Genomic DNA, 22,094 nt, shown 5'->3' with positions numbered 1-22,094 from the left:
CCTAGTATTCAAATAATTCAATCCAATCAAATGGCTGCCATATTCATATTCATACAGGTATTTATGTTCACAGGGTGGCAAAGTTGCCACACATTTTGTAATAGGTTAAACATTGAATGAAGTACGTTGATACTTAAATTGCATGCAAGAAATTTACCATTCAATTATCCCTCCCCTGCCATCCTTCCAGATGATCAAACCATATGACCTCCTCCTTCATCCATTTTTTTTAAAAGAAACTCTGTTTTCAAATATAAAATTATATTTCTGTCTTTCAAAACTAATAAATCAAATGAAGAATAGATTCTCTCGGGCTATGGACCAGGTGAGTTGAATAAATTAAAATTATGTAATCTCATATAGCTGGCAGGTGTGGGAGTTGTAGTTAGTTTAAGCTGAAGTTGCACATTCAAGGCTGTACACCATTCATGGTATACTTCAGGTAGTCTATCCCTGACCTAGGAGAAGTTGTTGATTTTTTTTTAAATTTCTTTCTTCAAATGAAAGTGTTGTTCCTTCAAATGAGAGAAATTTAAACGTCATTTCTAAGGCAGGCTGAAGTTCCGGAGTAATGTTTGCTTTAAAAGTTTGTTCTTGTCGTCTTTCCAGATCTTTGGCTAACTGTGACATGGACCTTCCTGACCATTATCGGAGCAGGCCTTCAGATCTACATGCACAGAAACAAGCCCCCTTTTCCTCCGTCTCCATATCAGCTCTACAGGCAAAGAAGGATGAGGCAAGACTCATTGGTTCCGACGGAAAATACACGCCTAATTCCAGATGAACCACCTCCTTTATACACAAACCCTATATTACCCAGTGCACCCAACAATTATGGCAGCACTTTCTTTGAGCTGCCACACCCTCATGTTCCAGATCTACTACCTGTTGCCTCTCCTCCAGAAATCCATGAAGAACAGAATGAAGAAATGGTTTATGAGAAGAAAGCCCTTGTGCAGAATAGCAATTAAGTCTGGTTAGGAAAACTGGCAGTTGGGATATTTAATCTAAATTTTAGAAGCATTGAAAATGCTCTTAATTTTCTTTTTACTTCAAGGAAGTGAGGAAAGTTCATGTTATTTTATGGGTTCCTACTCAGAATTTGTTTCGTTTACTTTGCATTTTGATATTGTTTTATTTTGTTCGTTAGCATTTCCTCTCTATTTTTTTGGAAAATTGGCGTTCTGATGCCATAAAACCAGGTCGTGCCAGTTATGAGCTATGAGCAGTTTTTATGACTTTTTAAACGATTTTTAAAAATATTGGTTAGAGCATGTGTGACGTTTCACATTATCCTTTTCCATTTTTCGGTATTATGGCTTACAAGTCCAAATACTAGACAAAAAGAGGATGATATTCTATTCTGCAGATGGTACTTATAACTTCCTCCTATACACGTCTGCAGAGAGAGGCACTAACTAAATATTCCTAAGATACACCCATGTATATTTAGAGTCAGTTATATAGCACGTAATTGTGAACGTGTAAAAATTGTTTATGAGACTGTATGTACCCTTCATACTTCTAAAATACTCACTAGTCATGTATTGTTCATAAATTTGTGTGTACTTACTTGTATGTAGTAAGTAGACCTGTTGTTTAAAAGAATGTGGTATGTGTTTTGTTTTATGTAAGCAATTTTCCTTTTTGCTATTGTTTGGCTGTGAAAGCATTTGTTTTGAATTGATATAATAATGTTAAGCTATACTAACCTGAAAATGCAAATTGTATTGCCTAAAAGAACAGAAAATAATGGTTTCCATTTAAAAATTAGAACGAGAGGAGTCTAAAAATAAGTTTTCAATAGTAAACGTTGTTCCAGATAAATTATATGAATTATAAGATTACAACATTCTACTAAATGGCTGCTATGTATTTTTATTAACATTCTTCTGTGTGGGTGTATATAATGATATTATAGTTCTTTTTAGCGGAACATAAACATGTACTTCAAGAGTAAGTGTTGTTATATTTTATAGAAAAAATGCAGCTAAAGGACAATATTCTTTTATTCCATCCATTGTAACATTCTGCTTAATCTAAGCAGATTTGAAGGGCATTAAAATCCCATTTTAATGCCATTATGTTTAGAACTTTTAGAAGTTACGTATGTTCATTGTAGTAACCATGCTATGTTTTATATGTCGGTTCCATCATGCTTTTATCAATTGTGGATTAGTTCAAAAGCACTTCAGTTTTTTATACAAGTTTTAAGAGATCAGTTTTAAAATCTTTAGGAGATTATAATTGAATTATCGCTATTGCACATTCTCATCGATGATAAATTTTGACAAAATTAAGTTATTTCCATTGCTAATGATGATGGTAATGGGAGGAGTTATTTACTAGAGGAAAATTAAAAGAAAATTCTGTTGCCATTAATTCATATTTAAAAAGGAGAATCTCCATTGCAAGTGTAAAATTTTAATTCTGTAGTTGATTAAGGTTATGGAATAAGATTAGTTATAGAAATGAAGCTTGTTATATAATTTAGAGACTACAGAACCAAAGTACAATTTTTTTATACTTTTATTCTGTGTAAACTTGTTTGCTTGTCTTTTATTACAATAAAACACACAAAATGTAATGTGAATATGCTTTTTTGTTGCATTTTTGTATGTTATTTGGCTTGGCTTATAGTACATTCTCATTAAAAACAACGTTTTTTTGTGTTTTACATTTTAAATTGTTCAATGATGGGACCAGTGGTAGAAGTAAGATTTTTTATCGCTAATGTGTTGTTTGAAGTGAGAATTATTGAGATTAAGTAATAATCACAATACCATCCTGCACTAAGTTTGAATAAATGTATAAATTATGCAAATTGTAATTCATAATTTTCCTTTATACGGTTTGGTCTTCATGCAGATTACAGGCTTATTTTTCTGTTCAAAAATGAAAACCAAAAAGTATTTTAACGAAATTATGGTGCTTAATATTCAACGCAGGTTTTATCTGCAAACAATGCACTTCTGAAAATAATGTAATACACGTTAGATGTAATGTAATGTACAAGATAGATATAGAATGCAGATAAGTCAAGTTGTAGTGCAGAAAACTAGGCAAAAATTGTTCAAAACATGAAGACAAGAATTTAAAGTGTGTCCGCTTTGGTTAAAATATTATTTAATTCAATGAAAAACTGTGGGTTTATTACAAGGTGCATTTATTACACATGATTATGAAGAATATTGTAAAATTGCATGAAATTTTGTATTTTCCTCTTGAAATACGCACGTGAAGTGCATCGAAACACAGAGGAAAATATGTAATTTGAATTACTGAGAAATTAACTGCTTCAGTATGATTATTGCTAATTCTACTGTGCCTGTTGCTACATTTGGAAGATTTAAATTGATTCAGATTAACAATAGTGTGACTTACTACAAAAGACCAAGTAAATCCTGTATCAATTTTTGTTAATAAGTATATATTTTGCTTCACGTTTCTACCTTCAGGTTTATCGCTTGTGTCTACAAATGATTAATGTATTAATATCTCCACAGTACATATTAATTGTAAATATAAATAAATACTACCCTGATTCATTCTTACACACTGGCAAGCAAACCACACGCGTGCATGTGCATGCACTCACACGTGCAAACCTCCTGACTAGGGATGTGACGAAGCTGAAAATTTACCGATGCCGATGTACTCACCGATAATTTTTGGAACCGATACCGATGCCGATATTTAACCGATTCCGATACATAAGATTATTAAATAGAAATGGGATGTTGTTTTCAGATGACAAAAATAAATTTGCTATGTACATTTCTATTGCATATCATATGTATACACATATATATTCTCAAGAGATACGAATGTACATTTGCATCTACAAAATGTTATGTGAACCTTTAAGAAGAACATGGATTCTCAAGAGATTAAATATTAGTACACAAGCAGTTCTTTGAAATGCAAAATGAATTCCTGTTCTGCCAGATTCAACTTCAGAAACACGAGATTTGGAATCACTTCAGGAAGTAACGTACTTCTTCTCTTATCTCAAATCTGTTCAGCAACACTGAACACTCAATCACTGAATACTGATGCAGCAGGTATGCCCAAGTATTTTCTCAGGACTTGCTTCAGGTTTGAATATTCATTTTTGAATTTCCAATACAACAGCAGATCCTGGTTCAGCAATGTACTGTTTTATTTCCGATTTATAGTTAGGTTGATCCTCTGAATGAGTTTGCAATAATTTTATTACAAAAACTTTACAATAATGACGAATCATAACCGAATTTTCAATAAATCTTACAAAACTAGAATATAAAACTTATTAGAAGGTAAAAACTCTAGTATAATCTGTACCGGTTTAAATATCGGATTTCGGCCGATTCCGATGCTGATGTGTCAATTTCGGCCGATTTTCATACATCTGTAATCTGCTTCGGCACATCCCTACTCCTGACATAATTGTTCGTAAAAAAATTAACATGAAACTTGTTCAATGAAGATGGATTCATTTGCATTGTTTTTGTAATCAATAGGCTACAGGTTCGATTCCAGTTTATCCAATGCATGATTGCAAAAAAACTTAACAATTATCTACGAAAATATTGTAATTAGAAATCAAAATTAGTCATGATGTTCCTAGTGCTTAATGTCTTACCACTTGTTTTTTTACAATTTTTATTTTAAACTTAGTTATTTAAATGATAGCATATTTTCTCAAAGTTTAATACAACAAATATGTTTGATTTTTTTTTACAATAAAGTTTTTTAAAAAATATTTACAATCATCAACGACAAACTATTTTCAATGCAATAAGTTATAATGAATGCATCTTGTAGGAACAATGGTTTAGCATGCATGCTGTTTATTGTAAAACCATTAATATGGGATTTATTACATCAATGCTTTAATAATTGCACTAAGTGTTTCTGAAATCATACGGAATTGTATTTTGGACAGCTTTATTGTAAGGTTTATCTGTACAGATAATAAATATATTGAAAAAGTACACACCTAGACATTTTTTATAGTTTATTTCACAAGAGAACTACACACTAAACACAGCTATGGTATGTAACTTATTCTTTTGCTCGTTATACATGATCACAGCAACAAATTTTTAGCACACAACATGGAATTAATTGTTATTGGAAGCTAATTAGTGAATCAACTTCGATTTACTAGAGTATATGGGAAAGTGCTTAACTGAAAGCTAATCGTATTTAGATATAAATTAGTTTAAAAGAATTCTCGGGTATCTGTGACATAACTTATTAAGACAAAAAAACATACAACCATGTGAGACATAGGAACTACAGAAAATGTGTGGTACCAATATATAACATACATTACAAACATTAACATCTACAAATGTATAGACAATTCATGGTACACTCTTTACATATACACACAAATAGGTTATCTGGTATCGCAGCCGAAAAAAATGGAGCAACTGAACAACCATTTAGTACCTAAGATACAACACCATTGACATTTCATGGGAAGCCAAAAAAAAGTCACACAATCATTCATTTTTATTTGTCTGTATTTTTTAAAATTTTGTTTATGTCTATAGTCTTAGCTCTCGGTCCTTACTGTCTTGATAAAATTTGGCACTTCTAGAGAGCTTTTATTTATTTTATTTATTTATTTTTGTTGTTCCTTTTCACTGGGGGTGGGGTGGGGATGGCCTGAAAGACAATCGCATGTGGCATCAAGGTTGTAAATATCCAACACCGTGTCACAAGTCTTTGTTGTTTTTTTGTTCACCATCAATTTTTAACTTGTGTCGCAAAAAAAAATACACTGGTCTTGGAAGAATAGCAAAAAATTCCTCTATCTTACCCTGTGGTCCGGATTTATATTGTTTGTTGTTATTCTTCTTGTGCAAAAGAAAACTTTTGATGCTAAAACCACACTCTTTTAAGAAGTGTTTATTTTTTGGTCCAGTCTGTTCCTTGTTGAGTTCAGAAGCAAAAAAAAAAAAAAAAATTGAACGTGATTCTCACTTCCATATTCACTTTATTTTGGCAAGTAGCTTTTATTATCATTTAAGAATATAATTATTCTGTTTCTATCAAAAATTAGATATCCGTTATTTCTCTAAACATGGCTCGTTTTTTTAAAAAATCTTTTCTCATAGGAACTGATTGTGTATTTTTATAATATTAGTGGAAGTTCCTGAATATTATAGATTATTACAGGAGGGGGAGAAAAGTTGATATTTTTGCATAAAAATCCAGTTGTTTTACTACATACATCACTGTAACTTTGCTAATGCAACAATACTCTATTACAGTGTGTAAAATACATATAAGTTGAGTTTAGCAAAGGGTTCCAGTGTGCTTTCTCAGTTCAACAGTATCGGCGTGGCACGAATGAAGAACCACGTTCCTTATTCAAAAAGAAAAATAGAAATCTTTCTCAGATGTCGCATAACTGCAAAAAATGATGCACAAGATAGCAACTCCTGCAGATTATGATCATTCATGCCAGCATGACGTTAACTCTTGGAGTGAAAGAAGAAAATTTTGAGAGCGCTGCTAATACGGAACTCTCCTGTAACGGAAATCTTCTGGAGACTCAATTCCTTTGAATATCATGATGCCGTTTTTGATGTACATCTACGTAAGATGATGCTGGTATCAGTTCGGGCACCACTGGCAAATGAATCTATTACTGCCATTTAATTTTGTATTAATACTGGAGCCTAGGCCTGAGACAATGGGGATTGGTTTTCCATCAACAACCTTGCGTGTGGAAAACCAAAAAGTTGAGATCACTGAATCCGAGGCCAGTAGTTTGACGTAAGATCAGGTGCTTGACTTGGGATCTGAACTGGTACTGAAACTCCTGCTGAGATCACTCCTGCAATCAGAAAAAAAAATGCATGTAGATTTAAGATTTAACACAGTTACTAACAAACACCAAAACGATTTTTTCTCATTTTCGGAAATTCTGAGCTTCCACATGTCTCTTACATTCTATTATAATTTGGCGGTGCGGTTTTTCACATAAGGATCAAAATGTATCCTGAAATTTTCAGGGAAGTGTTACCGGTGGTTTGTAACTGCGGTAGTCTAGACTGTCTCGCATGTTACATGCTACCAACCATTCTAAGATTATTTTTTTTTATCATTGAACTTTTGTTCTAAGTCCACTTTATGCACAGATAGGTTAATCGAGACTGGACCTACAGTTTAAAGTGGGATTCGAACTATTGTGTGCTTCCATAGGGTATTGAAACTGGGGCTCCTTGATTACAAGGTGATGTTACCACTAAGCAATCGGGGAGGCCCTACGGTGTGGTTTTGTGTTGGATAACATTTTTCAAATAACTTCGAGTAAATGCAAGCGTTCACCCACTTCAGCTCTTATTCTACAAATTATTTTGAGAACATTCAAGAACACATTTTTTTGTATGTGCGAGTTTTGTTTATGTAAAAAAAATATCAATTAGTGAGTTGCTACACCCCAGTAGCTATGTAATGTACCCCCATACTCCATAACCACCACCCCCTTTTTTTTTCATTACACCCACATTTGTTTTCCAGAACAAAATTATTTGTGGTGATTTTCGCTCCAAATTCTTTCATGTAATATTTGTCGAAATTATGGATGAACAAACGCTCCTTCCTATGCATTTTTATTTTTGTAAAATCTAGTAGGATCCTAGGCAGGATGGAACGTAGATTTATTCATAATATCCATTACTATAATATTATGAATAGTGTGTATTATTGATTCCTTATCTTCGAAATAAGATTAGTTTTACCTTCCTAGCACAGTTCGTTCCCGATTGACTGATTTATTGAATTAGGTTATTTTACGTTGCATTTCTGCCACTTCAGGGTAATCGCGACGAAATATATGTATTTGAAAATATAGTTTCGTAAGTAAGCAATTTTTTAAAAATCCCTAAAAATTGGACAAATTTGATTTTGATCCAAAATCCTTGCAGGAGTTACATAAAAATATGCTCAACGATAATGGTCAAACTCTTGAGAGATGAAAAGGTTCGTTGGCATAGAATCACCCCTTTAGATAACATCCCTCTCAAGAAACCAGAAATTCAGAACCATAGGGGAGAGCCTCATACTACCCTGGGTTTGTTCTGGCAGACTAGTCGGGATTGTGCCTACAGTTTAGAGTTGCGATTCGAATCACTGCGCATTGTGCCAGTGATTGATCCACCCCAACATCCCCTATTTCATCAACATCCGCCATAAAATTTTGCGCAAAGACCGAATTTTTTGTCTGAATTTGTCACGAAGTTTTTTACCCTTACACCCCGCAGATGAAATTTATGGATAAACCCCTGCTTTGTATCCCCACCGGAACCCCTCTATTACAGTGTTACTAAGGGGTCCCGGGTTCGATACCCGGTGGAGGAACATAGTGGTTCGGATCCCACTTTAAACTGTAGGTCCAGTCCCGATTAGCCTTATTGTGCATAAAGTGGACTTAAAACACTAAATCAATCCAATCCAATATAGTGGTACTATATTTTGTGAAATGTAAAAGAGAGGATATTGTATTATTGCTGTTTTAAATTTTCAGCCACATTGCTTATAGCTTTACTTAAGCTTTTTATTACAACTTTCTAATGTAACTATAAAAATACAAAAAGGCACACTGATTCAACTGGACGCTACCACTGGCGTACGTATGGGGGCGTCGATGCAGGTAAAGCTCTTCCTTAAATTTTGAGAATATCAAAATATTCAAATGAAAGGAGTGAAGAACTTGCGAAAAACCGAAATTGTGAGAAAATCAAAATTTTGAAAGCAGTAAAAGTTGGGGAAAACGAAATTGTTAATGCAAGCACCCTTTCAAATGGCCCGCCTTCAGGCACGTATCCAGAGGGGGGGCTTAGGGGGCTCGAGCCCCCCCCCCCCCGAAAGTTTTAGGTTTACACTAGATAAAATGAGGTTTTTGGTTTCTTGTGGTGTGAAATAAAATAATGTGACAATAATTTAAGGACATAAATAATTATCGAGGCAAGACGGAGAATGTTCCGTAACCATGTTATTTATAATAGCACGTATCCAAGATGGAGCACAGGGGGCTCGACTCTCTCCCCAGGAAATTTTTCAGTTTACATTAGATAAAATTAGGTTTTTGGCTTCTTGATTAATGTGAAAATAATGTAAGGAGAGAAATAATTATCGAGGCAAGACGGAGCATATTTACACCCCTGTTATTGTTAATAGCACGTATCCAAGGTGGGGATGAAGTGGCTCGAGCCCCCTCTCAGGAATTTTTTTCAATTTACACTAGATAAAATTAGATTTTTGGCGTCTTGAATAATGTAAAGATAATAAATTTATAAATCTGAGAGAAATAATTATCGAGACAAGACGGACAGCGTTCCATAACCTTATTATTGTCAATAGCACGTATCCAAGGTGGAAATCAGGAGGCTCGAGCCCCCTTCTGGAATTTTTTCTGTTTACACTAGATAAAATTAGGATTTTGGCTTCTTGAATAATGTGATGATAATTTGGGAGAAATAATTATCGAGACAAGATGGAGAATGTTATATAACCCTGTTATTGTTATTAGCACGTATCCAAGGTGGGGTTGAGGTTACTCGAGCCCCCCCCCAGGAAATTTTATATTTTACACTAGATAAAATTAGGTTTTTGGCTTTTTGAATAATGTGACGATGATTTAAGGAGATAGAAAATTATCGAGGCAAGACGGAGAATGTTCTATAACCCTGTTGTTGATAATATTGCACGTAAACTTTTCTTACGCTTTCGGTGTTGTCGCAGCGCACTTGAGGACTATGTAGAGACGTGTCAGCATTTGGAAGCTGCACAACAAAGGTAGCGCCACACGTAGGGCGATTCGTTGTAATTTCTAATCTCTGGAAGGCGGAGAGGGTACGTTCTTGAATGAGAGAAGGAGTCAACTACTGGCAATATTAACGAATCGTTTTATCTGTGGAACGTTCTAGAATATAACGAGGATATAAATACGCGGATTCAATTTTTCGGTTGATCTGCACAAAGAATCGGTTAATGAGATTTCAGAGGTAAGACAATTCATACAGTCGATTGGTGATCATATCAGTCAGCGTCCTCTGGTAGCTTTATGAGATATATAGTGATTCGAAAATGAAGACATTGACGACAGCAGAACTTCCGGGGCCTCAGAGTAGTGCTAGCTCGGTTCGAGGGCCGAAGAGATCAAGGCTTCTCTCTCTCTAAAGTGAATATTTCAGCAGTACCATATATTTGAGTGTTTTATTAAAACAGAAAAAACTGCATAGATCAACTGAAAATCAAAGTTTTGAGTGATGATTTAGTTTTGCCAGAACTAAATTTCGTATATGCAGTCCGAGAATTTCATGGTAAAAAAAAACAACTTTTGTTTAAGCCTACTGGGTTCGAAACACATTCAAACACTTAACTACCATAAAGAGACAGAAAATTTTATGAATGTCGAGAAGAGAAAGGAAGATGTTGCATATGTAGACATTTTAGGCGGAAATTGCAGGCTCTACCAGGACCCAAATCAGGGCTCTACCAACTGAGCCACCTAGCCATCCTTGACTTCAACCGATTTTTCGTTAAAATGTCTACATAGTACAGTACATGTCCTGTGTATATCAAATCGTAAGGTGTTGCCTGTATAGTGAACAAGCACAGAAAATATAGGAGAGAGAAGAAAACTGAGGTGCATTCCCACCGGTTGATGAGAATTTTTTTCTGTGGTCAACAAGAGCTACTACTTCGAGGTGACAATGACAGTGGCCTAATAAGGGAGATTTCACACCGTGTCGCCTGAGGATTTCACAAGTCGAAATTAGGTTTATACGGCCTTTTGTGTCGCTACGGTGTGAAACGTTGCTCTTGATTGGCCCATTCCAATTGACATGTATTGCGTGTCCCTTCAGTCTGAAACCTTCCTAAGTCTTGAAAATCCAAGTCACAAGAATGGAAAATTAGGGCCTTGTTAAGGTTAGGCGTGAAGGCAGGCAGACGACAGCACCCTAAAGGATCATATCCAAACCTGCAGGAAGAACGCATCTTACTTCAATCTCCAATACGGAATGATAAAAACTTCTGGTGAGTTGATTTTAAAAAATGTGTCCGAGATAAAGAGAGGCGTGCCCAGGATTTTCGGAAGGGAGAGGGGTTAGGCATACTATTTTTGGTGGTCAGTCCTGATTTTCCCATTTTTTTCCTGTCTTTGACGTTCCTCTTTTTTTTTAAAAAAAAAAAAAGGAATACTGGGTCAAATGGGGTTTTGTCCTCACCAACCCTCCCTTGGGCACGTCACTGGAGATAAATGAGTAAGCATTTGATCATACTGAGAAACGAAACATTAGATGTGTTGGGAACGGAAGTATTTTCACTGTGCATTAATTGTTTCGTGATCCACCTGTATTCGAGTAGACTTCCTTTGTTTCGTGCCGATATATTATATGACAAGACAGCGGAAGCTGTGACAGGCATTTTTGAACACTTGTGAGTGCTAAGGCCTGAATCTGAACAATTTGGTGGGTTTTGGCTTTTATACAAGCTGCAAACATGGGAGGAAAAGACAAGTTAGTGGTGTTCAGGCTCGAATCAGAGAGAAATACTCGAGAACTGTCTGCGTCCAGTTCGCAACCCACAGTTTGAATCTCGTGTTGTCGAGTGGATTGTCCATCCCGTGCATGTGTAACAGCTTCGTAAAAACTCTCAAAGACACCATAGATGTTTTTATGCCAGATGAGAAGAAATGGACAAACACACATACCGAGATGGTTCCGGCACATAATGTTAATGCATGGAAACAGAGGAGTCGGGTGGTAAAAATGTTCCGATTTCACGTTCTGATTAAAATGACAGCCTTAGAGTGGCGACGATTTAAGGGATAGTTGCTCCCCATTTTTTATTTTCTTGCCTCAACATTATGGCCTCTTAATGTTAAGCCTTGTCTGCCAAGAGAAAGTAAACTTTCCTTGCACCCCCCTTCGCACCCCCCCCTTTTTGGAACCCAATTGCCACCACTGGTCTTGAACATACAATTGTGAGGTTCTTACTATACCCCTTAAAAAATGGTGTTGAGCCCCTTCCCGAAAGGAATTCCTGGATACTTGCCTGCCCGCCTTTACCATTTTTAATCTTCGATTTAGAAGTTGTTCAAAGACAAAAATGGTAAACGCGGATAGGGACTGTAGCCTCCGTATGCCTGTGATCATAGCTAAAATAGATAATAAAACACCGTCGATACTATCGACTTGATAGCGGCCGATAGGTCGATATCAGAAATACACACAAACCATCTGTAACCGTCGCGAAACACACTAACTCGTATCTACAATACCAGTGTGGGCCTACGCAGGATATATTTTTTTTATTTTCGGGAGAGGGGGGGGGGCTGGAATTGTAAAAGTGGAAATCACTGCGTTCTAGGCAGGGACGAGGTAATCAATAAAATATTTGGTAATTGCCAATTTTAACTTTCGTTTTAAAAATTTAACAACTTTTAAATCGAAGGTTAAAAATGATAATTACGAAATATTTTTAAGGTAGTGTCTGCTGCCACGTTCTTTTTCTGCTGTAACCTCAAAAGAGACCTGCGTGTGGCAGCAGACACGGTCTTTGTTTTATCGTGATTTCATCATGCTATGTATGCAATTACGTCTGTAACACATACTGTTAAGTTTTAGCGATTACTTACACAAAAATGTTTTAAGATTAGGTCCCTTAGCATTCTAATAAACTTAAATGCTATCGTAGTTAGGTTAGGTTCTGTTAGCATTAAAATAATATCGCTAAAAGCTTTCTAAAAAAAATGGTTCTAAATTACCTGTACATTCATGCCCACTACTCACTAGTCATAAACTTGCATTTTTCTCGTTTTCATCTGTTCTTAAGATTTGTAACATCCTCTTAGCAGACGAATTATGTGGCAGGAGCAAATTTGACGCTTATTCTTACTCCTGACACGCGAGTGGCAGCCGACTCGGCCATATTTTAAAGTGTATAACGCCCCACTCCTAGAACGGAGCTATGTAATATTCATCTTTGCAATTACGGCCCTCTCTGATAGAAAAAATCTGCGTACGCTAGTGCTATGATCAGTGGCGTGCCCAAGGGGGGGGGAGGTTGGTGGGAGTCATAACCCCCCTTCAGCCAAGTATTTATAAAACAAAGCAGGAAAAGATGGCAAAATTAAGGGTGACTACCAAAAAGTATATAAGTATACCCCCCCTCCTTTTCTGAAATTTCTGGGCACGCTACTGGTTATATGATCGTATTCGCACTTCAACTAGCGTTGCATCTAGTTAAGTTCTGACTTGTTATGCTTGTTTTTAATATTTTAAACTTTTTGTTAAGGATTTGTAGAAAACTGGGACATTTTATTCTGAGAAATAAAAATTCGCCCCTTTTTGTTATCTTCGGGTTTAAGAATGCTAGAGAGTTAGTTAGTTAAAAAGAGGACACGCCCGCAAAGAAGAGAACAGCGTTAACCACTACGCCATCGCGGAAGCCCGGGACATTAAAAATATATATATTTCATTAAAGGTGCAACATCAGTATTTGCTGGAAGTGTCTGGGGACAAAATTCCATTGCTGCAATTAGAAACCTTGTCCTTCGCAAACAGGAACACGTGCTTTTGCAGGCACACACTAAACGAGTTTACAAACATAAGTAAACACCCAAGTTCACCGTTGACGCCTTTTTTTTCGAACTCAACCCCCTCGTTTCGATAGATCTCTCCCCTTTACTCTCCTTCTGTTATTGAGCGTCCCGGAACGGCATCTGAACCCAGCGAAGACGAAATCTCCAGGATCCGCAACTTCCTTGCGACGTCGGTAGCCAGAGACACCTAGCGAGTTCTGAGGGAATTATTTATAACCTGGGCGTCTCTGACGGTCTAGACGTTGACGAGGTTGCATTCCGAAACTTGGTACTTTGACTCACCACCAATTAGCGAATGGCTGTAGGGGAAAACGCAGACACAAACACAACAGGTGTCAGTGAACCCAAGTTTCAGACACGGCAGGGGAAGATGTGGGAATGGTCACGCCTTCCTTTCTCCACAAACAGGACCGTAGCCAGCACGGACGTCCCCAGAAATATTTGTAGGGATGGTCAGGCCATAGATGAAACTTAATTAATACAAATAATAATGACAATAATAATTATTGTTATTTTACAATAATAACTATTATAAGTTATTAAAAATATACCAATTTCAGTCCAAATTTATTGTTATTATTACATAAAAGGAGAGATTTTGCTACTCGATCCACCGTATCAGTGAATAACCAACACAATTGTTGTCCATTATTTTTCTTATATTTTGTGCGGTTAGTGTACTGAAAATCATAGTTCTTGTATTTTGTTATTAACTTTACACAGTCGTTCAAAGAAAGGCTTTAACAATTAGTGGTAAATTTTACTCATAAAGTTTATATTCTGTGACCTCTCACGAAGAAAACTAAGTTTTGGAAACTGTGGATCCATTTATTCTTTGGATTAAATGGTAGAATATAAAACTATAACCTGGTTCCTCTATTATACACTAAATATTTTTCGATGCAATTCAGTTTTATCTATGGGTATACCTTTATTTTTGTTATTAACAATAAAAATAAGATTTAAAATTAGATATTTGTAGGATTTCGGGGGGCTTCAGCCCCCTTAGTCCTCCCCCTGGCTCGCGATTTTTTTTCCAGTCAACTTCAGAATGCGGTTTCATTTCTTGCTCTTTGATTGGCTATTGGAAAGTTACGGTGCTGTGATTGTGAGAATGTCTTATTTCCTATTTTTAGCACAAATTTGCTGCTTTCTAATCTAACCTAACCTAACGTACAACGCAAACAAGATATTCTCACAATCACAGCACCGTAACTTTCCAATAGCCAATCAGAGAGCAAGAAATGAAACTGCATTCACAAGTTAACTGGAAAAAGAAAATGCGCCCCCTGGCTACATTCCTATCCATAAAGTATATTCTGTTTATTTTATTTATTTTTAAAGGCTTGCACGGAACTGGATTTCCAGTAGGAATGCTCTAGTTGGTGCTGGACTGGCTTCCCATTTGCTAGTTTTCGCCTCACACAATACTTGTTAGCGTACTTGTCGGTATACTTGTGTTCAGAGCAGACAAGATACAAAGATGGACGATCAATTTGAAGAACGTTGTAGGAGAATTACTGCTGTTATTAAAAACTAAAAAATGAAAAGTATGGATTGGAAATTGGCTCGAAAGAAAATATGGTAATAAATGTGAACTGAACAAGCTTTTTAATGAACTCGGGTATACATATTCATACATGAGATTCGCAGGATTTATACATTTAAAAAAATGTTGAACTAAATATATAATCAAACATTTAATACACTTGTAATAATAATGATTTTCATTATCGGGTTAATCATACTATTTGACATGTACAAATTTCATCGCTTTACATAAATACCTAAATATTAATGAACTGATCGCGAATGCACATCATCTCTGTTAGTACTTTTTATTTTATCGAGAACTAAACAAAAACAACCAACACTCGGAAACCACAGACAAAAAACTTTCCTTCGGCAAACTCACAGTTTATCTTCACATGGCCAAACTTCGCTCTGATTGGTTGTTCCACAGAATCCAGTCTAGGAAAGCCCGTTGCAATTAGAACAAGGCTTATTGCTCAAAACCAGTCAAGCAGACAGTGAGGCGGCCGTGATTTCCACCCAGGTAGCCAGTTTAGCGCCAACTAGGGTATTGCTACGGAATTTACAGTTCCGCGTGATTCGGCGTTCTTGATTTAAACAACACCGACTGGAAATGATACCAATACCTGTGCCACTGCAGTTTCCAGCCGCTGTGGTGAGGGCGCCAACTATTGATAAATATTGGGTGGGCATGCCCAAAAGGGGTGGGGGGGTCATATCCCTACTCCCTGGTCCGGCATTCTTAAAATAAGAACGTAAAAGGTGGCAAAATGAGGACTGGCTACTAAAAACTATATATACGTAAAGCGCCCCCACCCTTTCGAAAATCCTATGCACGCCAGTAGATTTCTTTTATAATATCATGCAATAATGTATGTCATGTGTATGCTAAGGATTTGCCCTAAAATGCCCTTTGCTTCCCCTTGGTCAGAAAACGTGGGCTTTTGCATTCAAAAACAGGCCATTTCTGACAGGAATACATGAATTTTATAGTAGCTGTTTATTGTTTTTGCCTATTTCAGTCATAAGTGCCTATTTCGAAGATAACTGAATTTTGAGTGCCTAATCCGGAAAATGACGAAAAAATCAGTCAAAATTATTGCCAATTATGTATTTTTGGTGTTTTTTGTTTGCTGCCTAATCCTCACGCTGGTTAGAAGCTCTTATTCTCCCTTAGTTTCCTAATGACGATGTGACTACGACACGAATAGTGTAAATAACATAGGACACCGAAAAGTAACATGTTTGAGATGTATCAATTTTTTATAAAATATTTATATAACCCTCAGTCCGCAATTAATTTGTGATGATACATTTTGTTTTCTATATCGCGGGGACTTTATATCTAAAATAAAATGTAATAACAGACAAAATATTTGGTGGGCTCGAGCCCCATAGGTACATGCAAGTTGATTATTACACGAGTAATAAAAAGACGGTGTAAGACTAACAAACAGCCCATATTTATTATCTAGTTTACGTGTAGTTAAGATCTCTAATATTTCTGTAAAAAACATCGCCCTGAAGGGAAATAAATGTCAGAAAATAAAAAAAAATAAAAAAAAATATTTATTGAACAACAACAGAGGTTGTTAGCTTCAATTCATGAAAAGTAAAGTTCCTGAATTAATATTTTATGCATATTTTTATTAGCATGAATGTGCATAATTCTTCCTAGGTACAATCAATCTATTTGCCTTCATTAAGTTCGGTGAAAAATAAATCTCGTATTATAGAAGAAATGCTAAAAGTGTTAAGTTTATTATTTACCTTTAAAAATGGGTCCCGGGTTCGATACCCGGTGGAATCACAGGTCCTAAGTTAAACTGTGTTAGCTTTTCTGTGCATAGAGTGAACTTCAAACACAAAAACTCCAATATATATATATAGGGTGGCGCATATTGTATATACCAATATGAGTTGGCAACCCTGTCGGAACGCAGGTGCGCAGGCGCATAAGCCTCCCATGCTTAGGCAGATGCGAGTCTGGCAATTAGCCTGCCATGGAACGTTGGCCGCTTGAGACACGAATCGTGGCAGTGGAGGCGTTCATTCGAACGGGTTCCATTCAAGAGACGCAGAAGATGCTGCACTCAGAAGCATCAGAACGTCAGAGGATAAGCCTCCTCCGACCTGGAGACTTTTCCTGCTGCACGCTGCCATTGGCTTTCTATTGTCTGACCCATTATATCATGTAGTGACATTCTGGCACGGGTTGATCGAGACTAACTGGACCGTCGTCCCAGTACCTGCTGCGTCTCCTGAATGGAACCCGTTCAGATGAACGGGTCCACTGTCGCGATTCGTGTCTGAACAGATGAATATTCCATGTCAGACTGATTGCCAGACTTGCAGCTGCCTAACCATGGGAGACTTCTGCGCATGCGCACCTGCGTTCCGACAGGGTTGCCAACTCATATTGGTAGATACACTATGCGCCACCCTGTATATAGGGGTTGGGGAGTCCGGATTCCATGAAACCCCCCCATCTAAATACGTCTGTGATTAGCTTTGAAAGGAGTGTGCTTCCTGCACGTCACGGCAGACGGACGGAACAGCCAATCAGACGAGAATATCGCCAGCACTCTTTTGCTATTGGAGACCGGAAATAACGTCGGTCAGGCTCTACAATCATTCCGTCTTGCGCGCAATAAAATCTTTACACTGGCGATCACTTGAGCAACGAGGAAAGTACCGAATTTTAGGATAACCATTATCAAAGCTAATGTCTGCCCGACTTCGTCAACTATATATATCTCGGTATCTTCCGGAACTATAAAGATACAATTTCATTGACAGGTTGCATCGTGAGCCTCAATATTGACCTGGCTTGCTTGTCTGTCAATAATCAGTCTAAACTTATTTGTCTATATCTGAGAAAGTAGGAAATTATCATTAAAAAATCAATCTGGTCCTGGTAGCATGTATCTCGTATCTGCATAAATTTTCAAATGTTACAAGTAGCTCCATCTTTCCGGAAATTTTGCAACCTTTGTTCTAAATAGATATAACTTGCAAATATGTAACATGTATAAATTGGAAGCGCGGACTGTTCTCTTGTATCCATCATTTTACAACCATATTTCTCTTTCACGAGAGAACGTGAAGGAAAGTAACTGTAATAGGGACTCTTCGTTTCGTTAGTTGGAAAGTAACTGATTTACGTTAGTAATTTTTAAAAGAACTGAATTACAGTTAATAATTTCGGTAACACTTTACTATACCAGAGACGGATTTCTTCAAATTTACAGGAGAAAGTACTTACGCAAATCATTTTCTGTAGCGTTGTTGATGTTCGGGAATGTAGTTTTGATCCATTTTAATGCGAATGAATGTGGTTTTGTACGAAAATCTATTTTCGACGCGCTATTGCTGCTGCCGCCATTTGCTTTCTGCACGAGAGCACAATACGCTCCGTATTGTCCGTATAGTATATGCTAAATTGAACGAAAGGAGTGCTGATGGAACCAAACCTAACAGGCCTAACCTAACCTAGTAGGCATACCTCGTCCCCGTGATGGTTCGTGGGCCTATCGTGAATTTTTGGGCTAATGCCAATGGTTTTTGGGGCTACCCGTGGATGGTTTGTGGGAAATAAGGAACAACAGTAAGTACTCGTTAATGTAAGAAATAGACATTATTTTCGTTAGAAATTTATTATTTCACCTAAATAAATGTTCCGCAATGCAGAATAGTACGTTAGCAATGTAAAAAATTGCAAAATAAATCATTGATAGGTGTCTCTGGTATAGTAAAGTAGTACCATAATTTCAAGCAATAACTTACAGTTAGTCAACCGTTTCTCAAAAAAGTTACTTGTAACGGTGTAACGAGTAAATCGTATCCTATGAGCTTCTTTCACACCGAAGCGACAATCGGCATGCGGCACATGCCGTTTGGGAACGAGCCAATCAGCAACAACGTTTCACTCCGTAACGGCATCACAGGCCGCACAAGCCTGCATTCGATTGGTGAAATTCTCAAGCGACACAGGTTCCATCCACTCTGCAGAAAATAATTCACGGGGCAGGTGACAACCAGCGTAAAAAAAAACAAAAAAAAAGAAAAAAAAACGCATCTTGTCGATTACCAGTGGGTAGTTAGAGATCGCTTAGTTCATTGAACTCTCCAGCCTAACTATTGCCTACTTTTGTAGGAGCAAGAAAAGGTTTATTATCCAATTCACGGGGCATGTGCTACCAACAGACCGAAGCACGGTATTGAGACAACGCCCGGTCCGTGCGACAGGCAAACGCCATGCTACACGTACAGCTTTGACGTATAACTTCGGTCTGAAACGAGAATTTCTATATTCCTTTTCCGGAATGTCTGGAGTAGCGACGCGCAGAGGCGAAAGCTTGTGGGCGGGGCCAGAGTATGCAGCGCTCTCCTGAATGTAGAATTCCCACAGAACTACTGGAACGCGAATGACCAGTCGAGTCGCCCCCTCCCGCGCGACCCTTCCCCTCCGCTCGTTCATTGGACGAGACACACACCGCAACGTGCGACCAGGACGCGTTCGCGTTCTCTTACTTTAGACATTCCGGAAAAGGAATATACCGACGGAATAGTGCGTTTCTGTTATCTCGGGGGGATATTCTTGCGTTGGAATGATCTTCGCAGGTGAAACAACTTTCAGGAGAAATTTTCGGAAATTGTATTGTTTACGTAAAAACTTTCATTTTTGCATATCTTTTCCCACGTCAAATCGGTACTGGGACCTACAGGTGGTGTGGGTATTGAAACTGAAACACCTCGAACGCAGAAACTAACCTTTATTATTATTATTAGTGTGACATCAACACGTCTGAGGCAGGACCGATAGAAGTCCTGCACAGTGGTGAGAGGGATTTGCTTGCAGCTATTCCTCCTGAAGCACACCAATGGGTTCACGACATATTGTTGATTGGTTTGATGTTTTAAGTCCACTTTACGCACAGTAAGGCTAATTGGGACTGGACCTACAGTTTAATGTGGAATCCGAACCACTATGTGCCTCCACCGGGTATCGAATCCGGGACCCCTTGGACGCTACCACTACGTCATCGGGGTGGTACTTCGACGACGACATGTTGTTAGAGGAGGGAAACGTCGCCGCACGCGATCCTTCAAAAGGTCTTAATAATATTCAAGTCCGGCGACTGGGCGGGCCATGGCAGATGCTCAGCCTCACGTTCATGCTACGACCTGTTTAGCAGTGTGTATCGGTGCGTTATCATTCATACGTTTCATGTCAGCGTAGCACCCACTTAATTTAATATTGTCGTCATCTCATATTTTCTTTTCTCGAATCCTTTCCACGTCAACCATTTCTTCCAGTGCGTCTTTCACCAAGCAGCTCCTTCTTAGCTAGCATCTCGGCCAATTAATTTTTCTTTTCTTGATCACATCCCCTAAAATGTGCCATCATGGCACTGTGCCATATGCACGGGGAACTTTACCTTTTACCTTTCCTGATCGCTTCCAGCATTGCTCTTCTTTCGCCAATTCTTTCCATCGCTGATTTATTACATTGTCTGTCCATTCCAGAAGCACCATTCTTCGCCATAGTCACATGTCTAAAGCTTCTTCCTCACTTATTCCTACGATCGGCTTAAAAGTTATGGATACTCGAGTTTAGACTCCAATTAAAAATTAACCAGTAGACCTACATAGAAGCGAGTACATCAAAATTCAGCTTAGGATATTCAATTCTGTGTTAAAGTATGGCGAACATTTTTTTTCGAGTATGCCCTCGATTTTTTATCTCCTCGAGAATAAAGAAGTGCCGTTTTATTGTGTTTTCCAAACAACCGCTCTTTGAAATTCTACAAAACAAAAAACTTCCCATCCTGATGAAATTTAAATACAGTACAGCTAGTAAGATTTTAAATGGAATTCTTAATTCTTAATTTGAGTATTCATAATTTTTAATCCGGTAGTAAGATTTCTGCACCATACAACGCTATACTTCACACAAAACACTTCATTAGTCTCTTTCTTATTCAAAGGTCCACAAGACAAACTTCCTCTTCTTCCATTAAAGTCTGCTTTTGTGATTGCTATTCTCTCTCTTTGACTTCCTGCCTGCAGCTTACGTCATTGCGTACGATACATTCTAGGTTTCGATGAATATGTCAATATGCTTTGGCCTCGAACTCTCATGTTAATCTTCCTTGGTTTCTGCCAAATAACCATTGTCTTTTCCTGTTCATATTTATTATTTCTAAAATAAATATTAAAATTAGTTCGTAAATTGTTTTCTTTCATTTTTACATATCTCATCTCATCTGCAAACTTGGTGGGTTTTTCTCTAAATATTGAAGTTTCGGCAAGATTTGTTGCCATGACTTCTTATTTGTTATTCGGCCTTTTATCATGTCTTCGTCTTTTCTTAACTTTTCACAACTGTCGTGCAAAGTGAACACACGACCGACATTATATCTATGGACTACGATTTACTTACATGTTGAACTAGGCTAGGTAGCTACTAGACCTGATCTATTGTTTTTAAAAAGAGATAGAGATTCTCAGATGGTCACCAGTACACTCCTTGTTTTTTGTTGCCTAACTTGCTTCTTTGCACAATCATCTTATTCTTTTGATATTTAAACTGCAATTTTACTCAATTGAGTCGTTGACTTTGGAAGTTCTTCTTAATGGATCCTGTTCTCCTAAATTATGTATAGTAGGATATTATAATTATTTTCCTTTTATTTTTCGCCATGAAACACTAGAGCAAACAAATACTATCGAATTTGTGTTGAAGCCAAGAAGAAACAGATAAATTAGAATATAAATTTATTCCTTATTATACATCACACAATGTTTAGAATCAATGTGAAATTTTTTGGATCTAAGTCCCGAGGGACCACAATACATGAAGCAAGTGACGCTTCACCCCACACTACACGCACCTGCGAAGCCACTTTTCTCTCCAGTCAGGGCAAAGCATTCACTGCCTAGAAAA

The 22,094-nt window shown here is 37.3% G+C and overlaps 2 protein-coding genes across 2 annotated transcripts in view; one reads left to right on the top strand and one right to left on the bottom strand.

The window, feature by feature from the left end:
* LOC145988627 (transmembrane 7 superfamily member 3-like) overlaps positions 1–4,976 on the top strand; it is a 30,035-nt gene extending 25,059 nt beyond the window's left edge. The window contains exon 9 of the mRNA XM_083123651.1: positions 610–4,976. Within this exon, the coding sequence (XP_082979777.1) occupies positions 610–971 (362 nt within the window). The 3' untranslated portion in view covers positions 972–4,976. The remainder of the gene's footprint in view (positions 1–609) is intronic.
* Positions 4,977–5,995: 1,019 nt separating this feature from the next.
* The window catches only part of toy (paired box 6 protein twin of eyeless), a 140,586-nt gene continuing 124,487 nt past the window's right edge, over positions 5,996–22,094 (bottom strand). Inside the window, exon 9 of the mRNA XM_083124604.1 lies at positions 5,996–6,835. Within this exon, the coding sequence (XP_082980730.1) occupies positions 6,747–6,835 (89 nt within the window). The 3' untranslated portion in view covers positions 5,996–6,746. The remainder of the gene's footprint in view (positions 6,836–22,094) is intronic.

This window comes from Lepisma saccharinum, chromosome 6 (genome assembly GCF_977018435.1).
Source record: "Lepisma saccharinum chromosome 6, izLepSacc3.1, whole genome shotgun sequence".
Classification (NCBI taxonomy): domain Eukaryota; kingdom Metazoa; phylum Arthropoda; class Insecta; order Zygentoma; family Lepismatidae; genus Lepisma; species Lepisma saccharinum.
This window is presented reverse-complemented; position numbering and strand designations above follow the sequence as displayed.